The sequence below is a fragment of the Salarias fasciatus genome, chromosome 5 (genome assembly GCF_902148845.1).
Source record: "Salarias fasciatus chromosome 5, fSalaFa1.1, whole genome shotgun sequence".
Taxonomy (NCBI): Eukaryota; Metazoa; Chordata; class Actinopteri; order Blenniiformes; family Blenniidae; genus Salarias; species Salarias fasciatus.
The window spans coordinates 28,873,246-28,889,931 of record NC_043749.1 but is presented as its reverse complement, the minus strand read 5'-3'; the positions used below and the strand labels follow the sequence as shown (position 1 = coordinate 28,889,931).

General features: G+C 45.4%; 1 protein-coding gene across 1 annotated transcript; it reads right to left on the bottom strand.

Annotated features, from left to right (window-relative positions):
- Positions 1–7,878: 7,878 nt before the first annotated feature.
- LOC115388495 (odorant receptor 131-2-like) lies at positions 7,879–10,211 on the bottom strand. The gene is made up of 2 exons (XM_030091656.1): positions 10,056–10,211; positions 7,879–8,688 (listed from the first exon to the last, which is right to left on the bottom strand). Exons 1-2 carry the CDS (start codon positions 10,209–10,211, stop codon positions 7,879–7,881), a joined length of 966 nt encoding a protein of 321 aa, XP_029947516.1.
- Between the last annotated feature and the right edge of the window lie 6,475 nt (positions 10,212–16,686).

Sequence of the window (16,686 nt, the reverse complement as noted above, 5' to 3'; positions counted from 1 at the left end):
GATGACTGAATGAATGATTTTCTTAATGAAAACACAACATTAAAAAAACTCAGGCAGGGAATTGTCATAGTTAATTCAGATTAGTAATTAAAAAGGCCAATTTTGAAGCAGTTTTGTCAGTTAAAAATCTAATCAAATTAAATACATAAACAACAGTGATACAACTGCCTTTTTTTCTGTATCCTTTTCTGTCTCACATCAGCACACAAAAATTAAAAGCCAGTGGTGATCATTTGTCATTAGTATGATTTGGCATGAAAAACGTGTTGAGAATCACATATAATTCACATTTTCCAGCTGAAAACAGGCTTTAGTTCCCCTTGAAGATTGTCTTTACATTATGTACAATGTGATATTAATTTAAGAAATCTGCACATACAGTCAGTAGCAGGAGATCTCTGTGTGTGCTGATCCTAAAACTTTTTTTTTTTCAGTAAAATTTAGGGGCACTAACTGCCTCTAACCAAACACTATTTATCAGAAATAAACACTAAAATAATCTAATATTCTATTACACTTTTTTTTCACACAAACTGTTTTTATCTTTAGATTCTCAGGGTTATCTTAGAGGAAACAAACCAGATGCAGTAAATATTGTCACAAAGATGATAAAGCATTATTGGCAAATGATCACATTTAATGCAAAAAATGAGAATAAAGTCTCAAAGTAAGATTAGAAAGAGTGATCCTGACATGTACATGAAGAAAATGGTCAGTCACACTTGGTCTCACCTGCCTGAGTCCAGTCGGAGCTGAAGGCTCACAGCGACACACTGCAGCCTTTAAAGGGAGGCTGTGGGCAGAGGAAGGTGATGATGATGATGATGATAATGATGATGGTGACAACACTGCGGTCAAAGAATAGTTTTCCATCTTTACTCTCTTGTGTTGAGGATTTATTGTTCGAATCACCCCAAATAATATATTATTATATGTAATAATTAGGGCTGTCAAAAATAACACGTTAATTACGTTAATTAATTTATGTAATTAATCTGATAAAAATTTTTTAACACAGTTTAACTCATGCGCATCATGACAAGCCTCACCTCTACCAGCGGGTGGCGGTAGTGCACCCGCGTGGAATGCAAGCTGCCTGCAAGCTGCCATCAACCGAAGAAGAAGAAGAAGCCTCACCTCAGCCTCGGCTCGTCCATGCTTCACATGTACGCGTTTCCGCGTCTGCTTTGGAGTGTCTGTGCACCACCGATGCGCACGCGCTTTCTCCCACGCTACAATCTGGCTGCTGCGCGGACGTCCGCGGTTCGGTCCGCGCGGACCCTAGCGGACAGGAATTCATGACGATTTTTACATCACGCGGACCAACGCGCAACACACACCCACGCGGACACGTGAAGCATGGACGGGCAGCAGACAGGAGGCAGAGGAGGCCTGGCGTCAATTCATTTATCAAAACAGAAGAAGAAAGCAATATGGAGGGAGATAAACCGCTTGGCCCCATGGATTCTACTTGTTTGATTAAAAAAATGTTTAAGCCGTTTTCTGTTTTCCACACAAAAACGAACACTGGCTAAGAATGACCTGTTTAATTGTGCAAGAAGAAAGTGTGGTATCTCTTAGTTTTACTTTTCTTGTGGTACCACATTTGTTACAGACCTGAAAATGTAACTCCTGCCAAAAGCCAACTTAAGAGGGACTGCAGAGGGAGCACTGCACACACACACAGACAGTATGTTATGGTGTGCATGTTTTAGTTTTTGAATATTTATTTTATTTGGAGCCTTAAATATAAAACACATCACGTGTTAAATATATATAATCATGTCCTGACGTTTTTTTGTTGATGCAATACAGGAAAAAAGGGTATATTTCAGACAGTTGGAAGTTGTGATTATTTGTGATTAATCATGATTAATTAATTTGTAAGCTGTGATTAATCTGATTAAAAATTTTAATCATTTGACAGCCCTAATAATAATATATTATTAAATACCCAATAATATATTTTTTTAAATCTTCCGGTCTAACTGAGTCCATCATGCTGATGATTCAGCTTGCTATTAGGAGTGTAACGGTATTTGTATTCGTCCCGTACCGTCACGGTACGGGGGTCACGGTTCGGCACACACAATCACACGACGAATACACCAGTGAGTAAAAAAAAAAAAAAAAATTCCAACCTTAGATGGCGGTAATGAGCCTAAAAGCTGCCGGCAACCACCATTATCACAGAAGAAGAAGAAGTAGAACAAGCAGGTCCAAACATGAACAAAGAAGAAAGTACAAGCGGAATGAGAGCTGCAGCGTGTGGCGGAGCGGATTAAACGGGAGAGTATTTGTTCCGCGTGCGTTCCCTCATACGGAGTGACGTGTGACGTGCCAGTAAACGGGAAGCAGCACAGTCAAAAAACCAGCAGAGAACGCCACGGTGGTGGAAAAACACTTTTTTAATACAAAACCCCGACATAAAAAACATTGGAGAGGCGAGATAGAACCAAATCGCGCAACAGCGAGTTGTATAAAGAGCTCTATAGCAGAATACGAGCGATCGCCGGCTGGTGTTATGGATTAACTGGTTCCCGTGTTAATGAATGACAGCGGAGGTCTGTGTAAACACATGCTGATTACAGCAGTTGTTAAAGTAAGACTCACAAAAGACTTTAAACGTATACACTCACTGTAACTGTCGATAACCGACGTTCGCCAGAACGACTAGATGTTTCAGTCATTATTGGTCACAAGTTAACACAGGCACCAGTTAATTCGAAACATCGGCATGCGGCGCAGAGCTCACACCGAGACGTGCTGCTCCGCACGGCGGTGCTGCGGTCAGGGGAGCAGCCGCTCCTTCAGCAGCATATCATGGAGATTTTGGGACATTATTTGAGCAGATATCAGCAGATAAAAACTCTCTGCTTGGCGCTGAGGACTGCTGCTGCAGAGAGGAAGACCTGCAAGTTCCTCGTGAGACTTTGTGCGCATGGATGCTTTGTATGCTGTACATGAATACACTCGCGTTTAATACTATTGTTTACAATCGGATTGAAAAAACACCATGCAAACTGGGCCAATAATGTGTCGCATGGGAAAGCTTGGGAAAAATGTTCTGGTACATTTGTGAGCTTTTTTTACTTTTCCCCCACTGTACCGAAAAACGTACCGAACCGTGACCCTTACACCGAGGTACGTACCGTACCGTGGCTTTTGTGTACCGTTACACCCCTACTTGCTATTCTTTTCCTGCTCTGGCCTGAAAGGCTGCTGTGGTCCCAGAGGAGGATTTAGTGCTTTTTAACCATTTGTGGAGAATTTTCGCTTTTTGGATAGTAGACTTCCACAATATTACTTCAAACCATTAACTAAGAGCCCCTGGTTTTTAGATTTAGATTTCTTTTCCCTGATCGGTGGCATTAAGTATCCCCGTGCAGTTTAATCAGGCTGGTTTCAGCTGTTGCAGTAAATTTGAGTTGCTTTTCGGTTGTTTGTTTACACATTCGGTGTTGCTCAAAAGCTTCTGATAGACAGGAGAGCATTTAGAAATACCCTCCTATCAATCTTGGTGAAAACAGGGAAAGTGAGCTGTTCTGTGTTCTGTTCTTGAGCTCTACACGTTGAGGAAATAGTTTTTCTCCTCATGTGAGTGGATGAATTGTCTGAGCAGAATGAACATTCCCTAACATTTACTACACCATCATCTGCATACGTGGAGAACATTTCTTAGTGGCGGACAGAGTAAAGGAGCCATGATCTTCACATCCTGCTGTTTTCTGCCTTCATGGTTTAATTATAAAAACACAGCGCCCACCAGTGACCCGGCATGCAAACTACTTCATCGTTTCTAACCTTCACGTGTTAAACCAAAATGTTGTTTTCTGAACATGGGATTAAAAAAATCCTAAAATACAGATAAAAGTATCTCTATAATCTTTTCTTAAAGGTGCTGTAGGCAGGATTTTGCTAGTCAATGCTAATTTTTCTGTGTTTTCTTTGGATTAAATGTTAGAGTATCCATTGATAATCCTTTAGGAGTGTAGCATAACTGCACTACCGCGAGGTCGCAGCGTTTCCATCTGTCTCTGTTATGAGCTGGAAAGGAACCTCGACAGCTCCATGTATCTTTGACCAATCAGAAGAGCCCCTGAGGCTCTAACCGTGATTGGTCGAGGGGCATTCGTCACACGTTCTTGTGGGAGGGTCTTAACTTGCGTAAGGGCGTGATGTCAGAGAAAACAGGACAGGATTGGCTGTGCTGGGTTTCAAATCGCCATCTTAGATGGGTCAAATCGCCATCTTGCTTAGGTAACCCTAAGCAAGATGGCGGAGATGACGAATCCTGCCTACAGCACCTTTAAGTGTGCGTTTTTTCTTTCTTTGGATATTTTTAAGGTTTAGAGCCATTAATTCAGACAAATAATTAAAGAAACATTAAGAGTCACCAACAAACCTCAAACACAGGTTTTTAAACTGTGTGAGGAATGTTTAGTACCATGAAAAAACTGTTTTCACTCTCGGTGAAATGTAATGAGTGAGCAAACCACTGCACCACCAAACAGGCGCTCAAGCATTACAATGAAATAAACGAAGAGCCGCATGCAACAGAGCTGAAGACACTAATATTTAGTATTGAGACAGTTTTATTCAAATCATGTCAAAGATCACTAAGTTATTCCACATAAATATCGGGATACAGTCAGGTCGGCACCAATTCAAGTCGGCCCTGGCCAACTCGGCACCGCCTCCGGGATACAGTCAAGTCGGCATCAAGCCAAGTCGGCATCTAGCCAAGTCGGCCTCTTGGGGGGGGGGGGGGCTCTCAAGTGGCCGAGTTGGTCGGTGCCGACTTGACTGTAAGCTGCTTACCAACTCGGCCAAAAGCCTCTTTTTTTAAAAATCACGATACTGGCTACGGTTCGACCATTTGCACAGTTTTTTGAGGATCTGTTTGAACCGAGTAGCTTAGCTACGAGCGCTTAGCAGCTGTCTGGTCATGTGACTATGGTCCCCAAGGCATTCTGGGAATTGTAGTGCAACAATGCCGGCTGCAGCGCGACGATTTGCACAGTTTTTTTCGTGCCGGCTGCACCACTTCTCCTCATGTAGCAGGCGGGGGACTGGAGGACAAACTGTGTGATTATGGTGACTGACAGGTTAGAGGTGGAGAATGGACCTGGAGCTTCATGTTTGACATTCTGTTTGAACCGAGTAGCTTAGCTATGAGCGCGCAGCGCGAGCGGCTTTCTGGTCATGTGACCAGATCATGTGACCAGGCGGCGATTGATCAAACCAGTCGCCTTTCATTATAATTATAAAACTGTGCAAATTGTCGCACCGCAGCCGCATCGTGATTAAAAAAAAAAGAGGCTTTTGGCCGAGTTGTTAAGCTGCTTACAGTCAAGTTGGCACCAACCAAATCGGCCACTTGAGAGCGCCCCCGCGAAGCCGACTTGGCTTGATGCCGACTTGGCTAGATGCCAACTTGACTGTATCCCGGGGGCGGTGCCGAGTTGGCCAGGGCTGACTTGGATTGGTGCCGACCTGACTGTAATCCATAAATATCAATCCAATGAAAACAAAAGGATCCGATCTGATAAGCAGAGGAAGGCAGTTGTTTCTAAATCATTTATTCATAATTTTTAATCAAAATAAAGGTAATGAAGTCCAATGGTTTTCTCAGTGAATTTGATCAATCCATACTGATCAGGTTTGAAAAGTCTCCATTCTTATTTATTTTTATATGTGCTATCCTGTTGAGAAATCAAAATAAACTTGACTAACTTAAATAAATGAAAGTATTGATGAGGAATATTAAGGTTTTTGTTTTGTCTCCTCCTGCCGGTCAGGCCCTCCTCTGTTTTTGTCTCGTTGAAGGAGGATGCAGAGAGACAAGTTTTCAACCGCAGTAACTCATATTGAGGATTTCAGCCACAATTCTGGCTGATTATTTTGTTTGTGTTTTGTGTTGAATATTTTTGTTTGTTTAGCTAAATTGTGGACCTTTTGGAAATCTGGAAAAGCTCTGCTTTTGTCTCTGCGAGTTGAAATTTCCTCAAAGGGCGACTCTTACTTACTGGGACAGAAAAAGTCGCCGTAGCAGTGTGTGTTTGTGTGTTTGTGTGTGTGTGTGTGTGTGTGTGTGTGTGTGTGTTTATACGTGTGTGTCTTCACCTCTGTGTGTGTTTCTGTTTATTTGTATTTGTCAGGAGACAGAATGAGGAAAATTCACACAAGAAAACTGAATTTTATTTCTTGCTCATAATGGTGCGTTCACACCGGACGTGTCGCGGGTGTTGTGAGCGGTGCTTTTCTATGCACAGTCTATGGTGGACGAGGATCGTGGAGCGGCGGGCGGCGGGGCGGCGCGTCAGGAGCGTTGACTTTCGAGCGTTTCAAGCGTTGACGCCCACGATGCGCGTCCCCAGCGTCAGGAGCATCGTGAGCGTCGCTTTTTGAGGGTTGGGAAAACTGAACTTTCGACGCGCTGCCGCTGGGCGTCAAAAAATCAGAGACGATCCCTCCGGTGCTACGTCACTACGAGTGATCCGAACACCGATGTGGGCCAGCCAGTGTTGCCAACTTGACGACTTTCTCGCTAAATCTGGCGACTTTCCAAAGCCTCTTGGCAACTTTTTTTTGTCAAAAGCGACTAGCTACAAATCTAGCGACCTTTTCTGGTGCTCTGGAGACGTGACAGGACGTCTCGTTGCTGTCGTCAATGAGCAGCGGGTGCTGCCGTGAGCCCCTCCCCCATCCCAAAGCACTCACAAGCAGTCAGTCTCACGCAGCGCTCCCCGCTGCAGTCAGAGCGGAGAGGAGCAGACCAACCAATAGCGACTTTTCTTACTGGGGAGTTGGCAACACTGGGGCCAGCTGGTCGTCAAACTGGGCACGGGAGTGACGAAAGCAGCCCTGGAAGCGACCCTCACCCTCACGCAGCTCCTGGAGCAAATGGTGAAACTGCGAAATTCAGAACGCCTCTGAATAATGGAATGAACCCAGAGACGATGCCCATGTGCCCGACGACGACGCGGTCTAGCTTTATTTAACAAATAAAGCCAAGCCACTCTCCTGATGCGATCCGCCATAGCTGGAAACAGAAATCAACCTCCCGCGTGCCAATAAACTGACGCGTGTCAAGAGCGTCGCAAGCGTCGTGAGCTTTGTGACCTCCTGGTGTCAAGCGTCGTGCTCGAAGCGTCACAAGCATCAGCTTCGAGGCGTCCCAAGCGTCGACGACGCCCGGCCGCGACGCGTCCGGTGTGAACACACCATAAGAAAGAGAGAACGAAGGAAGACTGACCCGAGGACTTGCAGTTATTGTCACTCTGTCTTCAAAAAAATAATCATGAATCGTATACTGTTTCTTTTCGCTGGGTAACATAGTTCTCTGTAAAACACAGTCACTTGCCTTCTGCTCCCTGAAAACAGTGCTCTTTAGCCCTTCGTCTGCAGATTGAACACAATTCAAGGCGTGTGTGAGAGGAAAGATTGCAAGTCACAAGGACACATTTTCTTCAGCGATCATTCAGAGTTTCAGCCTTCAGCATGACACACAGGGTGTGTAAGACAACATGCCCTGATGCTCTCCCTCACCGTTTGTGTGTGTGTGTGTGTGTGAGCGTTCTTGTATTTCTATCCTTGTCGGGGCCAAATGTCCTCACATGGATAGCAAAACGTGGAACGACGTGCCTTGTGGGGACCTTTTTCCGGTCCTAAGTAGGAGAAACAGTGTTTTCTTGACCATGTTGTTGTTACTGAAAAAAGTAAAAGTGCAAAAACATTTCTTTAGGGTTAGTCTTTGTTGTGGTATGGGTTAGGGTTAGGGTAAGGGTCAGGGTTAGGGGCTAGACATGAATGGGAGTCAATGGACGGTCCCCACAAGGATAGAAATACAAGACTGTGTGTGCGCGCGTGTGTGTGTCACTGTGTCGCTGTTTTGGTCCTGGTGAGGTGTTTCTGCTGGCTGCCTCTGTGGCCCCTACAGAGCAGGTACCTCCTCACGTAGGCCCTGAAGGTCTGGTCTCTCAGCCCGTACACGACGGGGCTGACGAAGCGCGGCAGGATCTGCACGATGACGTAAAACGCGAAGCGGATGTCCGGGTACTTGTGGGGCATCAGGAGGAGCAGACCCTGTTCGAACATGGGTCTCACGTAGGTCAGCATGCACAGCATGAGCTGGAAGCCGTGCAGGAGGATGGTGTTCCGGGCTTTTCTGGAGTCCGCCGTGGCTCCTTTGGCCGCGAACAGGATCCTGAAGTAGGTGTATATGAGCGTGAGCCAGACCACCACCAGACACACGATGTGGGAAGTGTCCCGCTTCCTCAGGCTGTACGAGCTCCTGAAGACAAAGTCTCTGGCGCACAGCACTTTGGAGCGGAGGAAGCTCAGCGGCTCGGTGGCCAGCAGCACGAAGAGGTCGGGCAGGATGGAGAGCGAGCTGGCCACCCAGATCAGGCCGATCAGCGCGTAGGTCTTCCTCACCGTGCAGATCTGCGAGTGACGCAGCGGGACGCACACGGCGATGTAGCACTCCACCGCCATGCTGGCCAGGTTCAGCGGCGTGTTGAAGGTGGCGGTGATGGCGATGATGAGCAGGACGGTGCAGACGGGCATCGTGATGGTGTAGAAAGCGTAGATGATGATGTGGAGCAGGGTGGACACAGCCAGCTGAGTGATGTCGTTTATCACCAGGTGGATGAACAGGATGTAGCGAGGGTTAGAGTTCAACACCTGCAGCGAGCACAAACACAGGAAACTCACAATTCAGATTTTGATTTTATCGTTGTGAAAAGTTTATGAACATGCCCCGAGTTTTTTCTATGTGTAAAGAACAAAAACTGAGCATTTCGAACATGCATGACAGTCATGAGAGGGATTCTTCACCTTTTGAACCCAAAACCAAAATCTGAAGCACACATGGAGAAACCTGCAGAGAAAATAACAGCAGCAAGACTTCCATCCTGCTGCTTCCATGCTGCACAGGACAGGTTTAAAAAAAGAGCTTCAATGTTTGCAGCATACTGTTCTCTGCATCATACGTGACTTTATCACATTAAAAACAGCATGAATCACAAAATCAGCTACATCATTTTCCATGTGTCTGTCGTTCAAGTGTAAACAGACTTTTTTCAAAATGTTGTCCTGTAATGGCAAAGTTTTTTTATGAAATGAAAGGAGTCAAACAGTGAAAGGAGTCACACCTGAGAAACAAAAGTTATTTCAGGATGAAAGCAGTGCTGTGAAGATTTATTATTTTCTCTTTTGGCACAAAATTACTCATGTTTCAACCTGGACCAACAGAGCGAGCAGAAAATGTTCTGCAAAAGCTTATAAGCAACTACAGCACTACGACTTTATGAATAATCGTAAAAATAACAAGTAGTTTATGGATGTTTGATATGGACTGAAGTAAAACTGAATCTAAAATATGCAGTGCATTATTGTGCACCAATGCCAGAAAACATTTTCTGTAATAATAATAATAATAATAATAATAATAATAATAATAATAATAATAATAATAATAATAACAATAATAATAATAATAATGATAATTTTTTGGCATATTGTCAGTATTGTCAATGAAAATTTAAAAATGTCAGTTTTATAATCATGGTAACATAAATCCTAAAACATCTATCAGTACAAGTAAATACTCTAAGCTATAACTGTTACTCAGATAATCCTGTTGTACTGCTCTTGCTGTTCTGTTGCACCTTTTCTGCTTACTGCGTTTTGCTCTTTTGCACAGTAAGAATAACAGCTCTCCAATGTAGTTATATATTGTTAATAATAATGATGATAAAGCCTGTTCTAAAGTAATAATACAGATTATTAGACTGTCAGGACATTTTTGTTGTACCCGAGAAAGCTACCGAATTTATCTACTGATCAACTGTATAGTAACATCAATTAATAAATTCAGTTCCAATTATTATAATTTAACTGTGGCTTGAAGCTCATTATAAACAGAAAAAAACACAATGATGAATACAAACAGAAAATGTCGGCAGCAGTAGATTTTGTTGTCAGATCCCTAAATGGAGAACACCTGCTGAATGAACTGTTATTTCTTTTTAAACTGTGAGACATCAGACCTGGTGCTTTCTGAAGGTGTGCAGCAGGATGCCGTTGATGTAGTTGATAGAGAGGCAGAGAGTTGTGACAATCACATTCTTCACCACAGCTGCCACAAAATTATCCCTGGTAAACACAGCCGGGGTGGAAGAGCCGTTTGCTGCAGATGAGTTCATGTCTGACGTGGCAGAATTCCCCCTCAGTCGACACAGCAGAAAATATCTGCAAAAAGCATAGAGAAAAAAAGGCTGGGCCGTTAACTGGGAATAAAACTCTCTTTGTTCTACCTGCTCAGTTTGATAGAAGTTTCAGCAAATCCCAGTGAATCATATGAACAGAATACATATCTAGTAGGCAGCACATGAGAGGAATATGCATGAAGTCAGGACCTACCGGGGTTCGATGCTGCTCCACATCAGGCTGCTGCAGGTGCTGAGTTTATAAAGGCTGGCAGGTCTGTGTGTGTGCAGGGTGAATCCTGCCTTCGCCCAACGGAAACTCAGATTGGCTCCAGCACCGCGTGACCCTCCGCTGGCTTAAACAATATAGAACATTGATTGTGTGTGTGTGTGTGTGTGTGTGTGTGAGCGTGTGCACGTGTGTGTGCGTTGCATTAAAATTAAGTTGTTTTAAAAACAACAGATTGGATAAGTTTTGCAAAATTTGCAATATATTTAAAGGTGCATCAAGGAGTTTGCGCATTTCATGCGAAACAATGGCGCCTTCAGGCCTTGGGTGTGCACGGAAGAGGGGAATAAAACTGCATTAGCAGCCTTGGCACGCAGAAGAGGAGATCGATTCTCAAGAATGGCTTCAACTGAAGTAAGTAAAGTTACATTTGTAACTTTTGGTCAGACTCCTTCGCTCTTTCAGTATCGCTTGAGTAACCTTTAATTTTCTTTTGCTGGTGGGGTCTGTGCTGGAGTTGTGGCAGTGCCAGAAGCTGGTCTTTTCTTACTTTCTGGAAGATCCATCCTTAAGACTGCTCAGTCGTTGCTCGCTAAGCATCTGGCGGAGTAATAGCAGACAAAACGAAAGCTAAGCAAGTCAGGCCAGCGGGAACGCGCATTACGATCAGCACTGCAACTATTCAAGTGACAAGTCAACGCTCTTAGTGGTACTTGCAATGAATATGTCAGGGCACATTCTACACATCATTGAATATTTGTAACATATTTGTTATGGAAAATAAGTACTTTTAATGTTTTAAACTCCTTAATGCACCTTTAAAGCTCGTGTCCGGAGTTTCCGTTCGTTTCCAACGTATGTATCCTTTTTATTAACAGAGCTTAAATGTGTTAGTCTCGTTCAATACTATAATATAATATTAGCATAAAGAAATATAAAAATGTATTCATGAGCTCTGCCTTCTTCTCATAGACCCCCATGTTATCCGAAAAAGCGCTGGTCAGCTTCAGCCAATAGATTTCGAGCTTCCGCTTTGTCATGCTGTCAATCAACGTGTGCACGCAGCCAGAGAGCACGCGCACTCGCCCAGGCAGAGGTGAGTTAGCTACGTAGCAGCTGCCCCGCTTACCTCGGATATATCCATGGTCTGCTGAACATCCACCGTGAACAGCTAAGCATGTAGGATGCTGTAGGACTCGGAGGCTCTCATTTTCAACCCATGGGTAATGCGCGTGCACAATTAAAGGGGCGTGGCTTGGTTGCTCACGAAAGCAGAGGGAGGGCGGAACCTCGGGACGATGGATAAAAAAAACTCATTCTTTTAAAACTCCGGACACAAGCTTTAATGCACCTTTAAAGGTGCAATCAGTAATATTCTGTGACATACTGTAGTCCCCCCTGCGCAGGTTACCAGTTTGGTCAACTTTAAGAGAGTTTAGACCAGGGGTGGGGAACCCTGGTCCTGGAGGGCCGCAAACCTGCATGTTTTCCATGTCTCCCTGCTTCAACACAGCTGATTGCAATGAGGCTCGTTATCTGGCTTTCTGCTGGACTTGGCCATGAATCTTGATTCGATTCAGGTGTGTTGAAGCAGGGAGACATGGAAAACATGCAGGTTTGCGGCCCTCCAGGACCAGGGTTCCCCACCCCTGGTTTAGACGTTTCAGGTGTGCACATGACCAGCATCCCATGTGCGTCACGCACATTTGGCATCTGGCGCGTGTGGCACACATGTGCATGGCCTATCAGTCGATGGTGCAGTCATACAATACCAATTGCTGCTTTTTTGGCAACCTCAGGAACACACATATGATTGGCTCTGGAATCCGGAAGTGTGACGGTCTAGCCCTGCCCATCGGACTTGTTCCATTCCATAACTGTCCTTTTGAAAGAAAAAAACTTGACCAAGTCATTTATCGATGGGGATGACAGGTTGTTTAAAGGGAATGTTTCTTCAACGAAAGGTGAAAACTGAGAATGATATTATTGAATTTCATAGTAAATTTCTTACTTATTCTATTTTTAACATCTTTTGAAATCTAATGAGACAAAAAACACTGAAAAGCCATCGCTCCATCTCAAGAAACTTTTGTATATTTTACTCTTCATCCATCAATCCATCCGGTTTCAGCACGCATGAAATACCCTAATGTGGACTAACTCCGCCCACTTTACTGAGTCTGCATTGTACCAGACTTGTGCAGGCTTGAGAAGCGAAATTACCCAGAATGCATTTCGCAAGACATGCCGGAGGAGTAAACGCACAGCGGTGAGTAAAAAAAAACTCTGAAATATTAGCGTAATTGTTTAACAGAACTTAGTTTTCACGGTGTTTAAGGTGAGATTATAGCTGTTTAGAATGTTGATAGGGGATCAATCTGTCCATTTCAAGCTTATTTGAAAATTTGTTCCGATGATTTCAGACATTTGGGAATCCGGACGGCGCACCGAGGCGACCTGGCGCTCAGCTGCTTCATGCCGGCTGCAGCTGGCTGTGACTCTCAGCTGTGGTTTAACGTGACATATGTATTGTTTTGTGTGAATCCAACGGCGACTTGGCCCAGTTTAATCTGTTTCAGAGTAAATCTGCTCAGCTGAAGGAAAAGTTCACGTTTAAAGCTGTTTAATTTAACTTTAATGTTTCAAAGGAGAGGTGAATGTACGAGGGTGGACCCAAAAGAATCTGGAATTCGACTGTAACTTTTTATTTCTGACATTTCAAAATAAAACATCACTGTCGCCTTCAAAATAGTCTCCATCCGCATTAATGCAGCGCTCCAGCCGTGTCTCCCACTTCACGAATGCGTCGTCAGACCCGCGTGTAATTGTGCCATTTTTTGCTGGCTGCGATTTTTCTGTCACCTCCTCCACATCTGCAAACCGCTGTCCCTTCAGCTCCTTCTTCAACTTGGGGAACAAGAAAAAGTCACTCGAGGCTACAGCTGGCGAATAAGGCGGATGGGAGAGGAGATTCATCTCATTCTTCGCCAGAAACTGCGTGACGCGCAGCGCCGTGTCCGCTGGCGCTCTGTGGTGGTGGATCAACCGGCTCCACTCCAACACTACGTGGGCCGCTTCCTCCTCACGTCCTCACGGAGCGTCTGAGGACTTCCATGTAGTAGTCCTGATTTACAGTCTGACCTGGAGGGACAAACTCGCTGTGGACGATACCCTGGACAGTGGAGAAGCAGCTCAGCATTGTTTTCACGGCTGAGCGGACCTGACGCGCCGACATCTGGCCCTTTTTAAACCACCCGAACCACTCATGGACCTGAGTCTTCCTCAGAGCATCATCCTTGTAGACTTGTTGCAACAAGGTGAGTGTTTCTGCTGCTGTTTTTTCCCAGCAAAACGCAGAATTTAATGTTTGCGCGCTGCTCTGGCTTCCCAGTCAATGTCGCCATTTTGGAAAAATCGCAGACTGCCTCTGCACTCTGTTACTATAAATAGCGCCTGACAGGCGTCAGTGTCACTCTCGGAGCTCAGATTTCTCACAGATGTGCATGAGGCTTACCTGCAGCACATCTGACGGCCAGAAGTCGGAACTCATTATTATTATTGTTTTCTGACCAAATTCCGGTTTCTTTTGGGTACCCCCTCGTATGTTACTATTGACCCTAAAGTTTAGTCTCAGTGGTGTAAATGTCTTCTGCTCGTTATACTGGTGAATGTTGAGCACTCAGATTACAACCATGAACTGTTTCAATCAAGGGACTACTGAGGAAACAGGACCTGATCCAGAGGTGGTCTGCAGCCAGATGTGGATGGAGTGAAGTTTGTTTTTTAATGCTTGAATTAATGCACGTATGAATAACTCACTGAGTTTGTAGTATGTGATTCTTTTTGTTTTTTGTTTTTTTGTCCTCCTCAGTGACTTTAGGACATCTGCAGGGTTGGCTGTGACGTCAAACAAGCTATAAATATAAGAGGCATAATCTGAAGGCCTAATCCAAGGTATCTGATCTCTTTCTTTACTTTGAATGTCACCAGATATGCTTCCTGTAATTGATATATTGTGATCTTATCATGGGAAGAATTCACTGTGGACATGTTTATGTTTCTGATTATTGAGATAAAGCTTCTGCCTTCCAACAGGTTGACAGTGTCATAAAGGTAACTGGGTGCTGCAGGGATGAGTCTCCACCTCCACCCAGCAGAAACCCAACTGGTGGATACAGGACCAGCTGGTTCATGGGGGATCTGAGTAAGACCAGGGCCTCATACACATCCCAGGTTGTCAATATAGACATCAGTAAACCTCCCTTTGGCATCACAGACACCCTGCAGTATGTTAGAGGGGAAAACTTTCTGTTTGGGGAACAGATGTTTCTGTGGTTCTCCAGGAGGAAGAATTCTGACGTAGCTCCATCAACGACTCCACCAGGATGGAGCAATGCCTGAGGACCAGGAGAGAAAAGCTCCAGGTTCCTCCACCTGCTCTGGTCTGGAAGGCTTGAAGTCTTGCCTTTCAGCTCAGCTCCTTCTTCAATACAACAGACCAAAATGCTGCAGCTGCTGAACCGATCAGCCTGTCAATCTCACGCTTTCTCCGTCCCCCCCTCTTGAACAAGACCTTGAGATATGTGAACTCCACTTGGAGCAGGGTCTCTCTGCCAACCCAGGGAGCGCAGACCACCCTCTTCCAGTCATGGACTATATGGAGGTGCTAATGTAGACATTTTTAGGAGCCAAAATCAGCCTTCTGTAGCCATCCATCCATCCATCCATCCTTCCATCCATCGATCCATCCATCCATCTTCCACCGCTTATCTGGGACCGGGTCGCAGGTGCAGCAGTCTAAGCAGAGATGTCCAGACTTCCCCCGTCCTCTGACGGGTCAGCAGTGACATCATCAGCACGATGGAGCAAAACAAAAGTAAACAATGCAGCCGAACACAGTCAGTGTTACCTGTAGACGAATCTCCTCTTCCCCATGGATCAGGGAAAGCTCTCTGGTCTCGCTATCCTGCCAATGCTGGGTCATCTTGACGAAGGATATCTCACGCTGTGTCCAGAAACAGCAACTAGCGGGCTGACGTAGCCACGCTGCGTCAACGTCGTCATGTAAGTTCCCGGATGTGTCCCTCCCACTAAAAGCCGGTAGAAAGCTGACCCGGTAAATTCCCGGGTCGATTGCAAGGTTGAACGACCCGGGTCGAAATGCCGATTAAACTCTTTCCCACTGCCATGAGGAGCCGATTATTAGCGGGTTTAAACGGGTTTTTCGGCCAGTGGAAAAGGGGTAATAGCCTCTCCAGCGCATCCTATATGTTCTCCGGGGTCTCTTCCCGGTGGGACATGCCTGGCACACCTCCCCAGGGGGGCATCCAGGAGGCATCCTAAAGAGGTGCCCGCTCCTCTCGATGTGGAGGAGTAGCGCCTCTAGTCCAAGCTCCTCCCTGGTGACTGAGCTCCTCACCCTATCCCTAAGGGAGCGCCCAGCCTCCCTACGGAGGAAGCTCATTTCATCCGCTTGTATCCAGGATCTTGTCCTTTCAGTCATATCCCAAAGCTCTTGACCATGAGGGGCGGAGACTGATGGGTAAATCTAGAGCTTACCCTTTTAGCTCAGCTCCTTCACCACAACTGAGCGATACAACCACCGAATCACTACCAGTATTATAATGGTACCAGTATTACCAGTACCCATCTCACCCCAAGGATTTCAACAGCTACAGGCCGGTGGCACTGACGTCCCATCTGATGAAGACTCTAGAGAGGCTGGTCCTCGCCCATCTCCACCCTCTTGTGAGCTCATCGATGGACTCACTGCAGTTTGCAGACCAGGCTGGCATTGGGGTGGACGATGCTGTCATCTTCCTCCTGGACTGAGCTCTGTCCCACCTGGAGCAGCCTGAAAGCACTGTGAGGATCCTGTTCTTTTATTTCTCCAGTGCTTGCAACACGATCCAGCCATGCTCTTCTGAGGGACAAGCTGAAGGTCACAGGGGTGGATCACCAACCTTTTTGGGAATGGTGAGCCACCCCTGCATCCCTTTTGGGGTGCAGCCATCACCACCGCTTGGGCTGAATCCTGGACTACCTCTCAAACACACAGTTTGTGAGGGCACGGGACTGTGAGTCTGACATGGTGGTTTGCAGCACAGGAGCCCCTCAGGGAATAGTTTTGGTTCCTTTTCTGTTCACCCTGTACACTGTGGATTTCATTTACAACTCGGCCAGCTGTCACCTGCAGAAGTTCTCTGATGACTCTGCAATCGTGAGTCTCATCTCAGATGATGA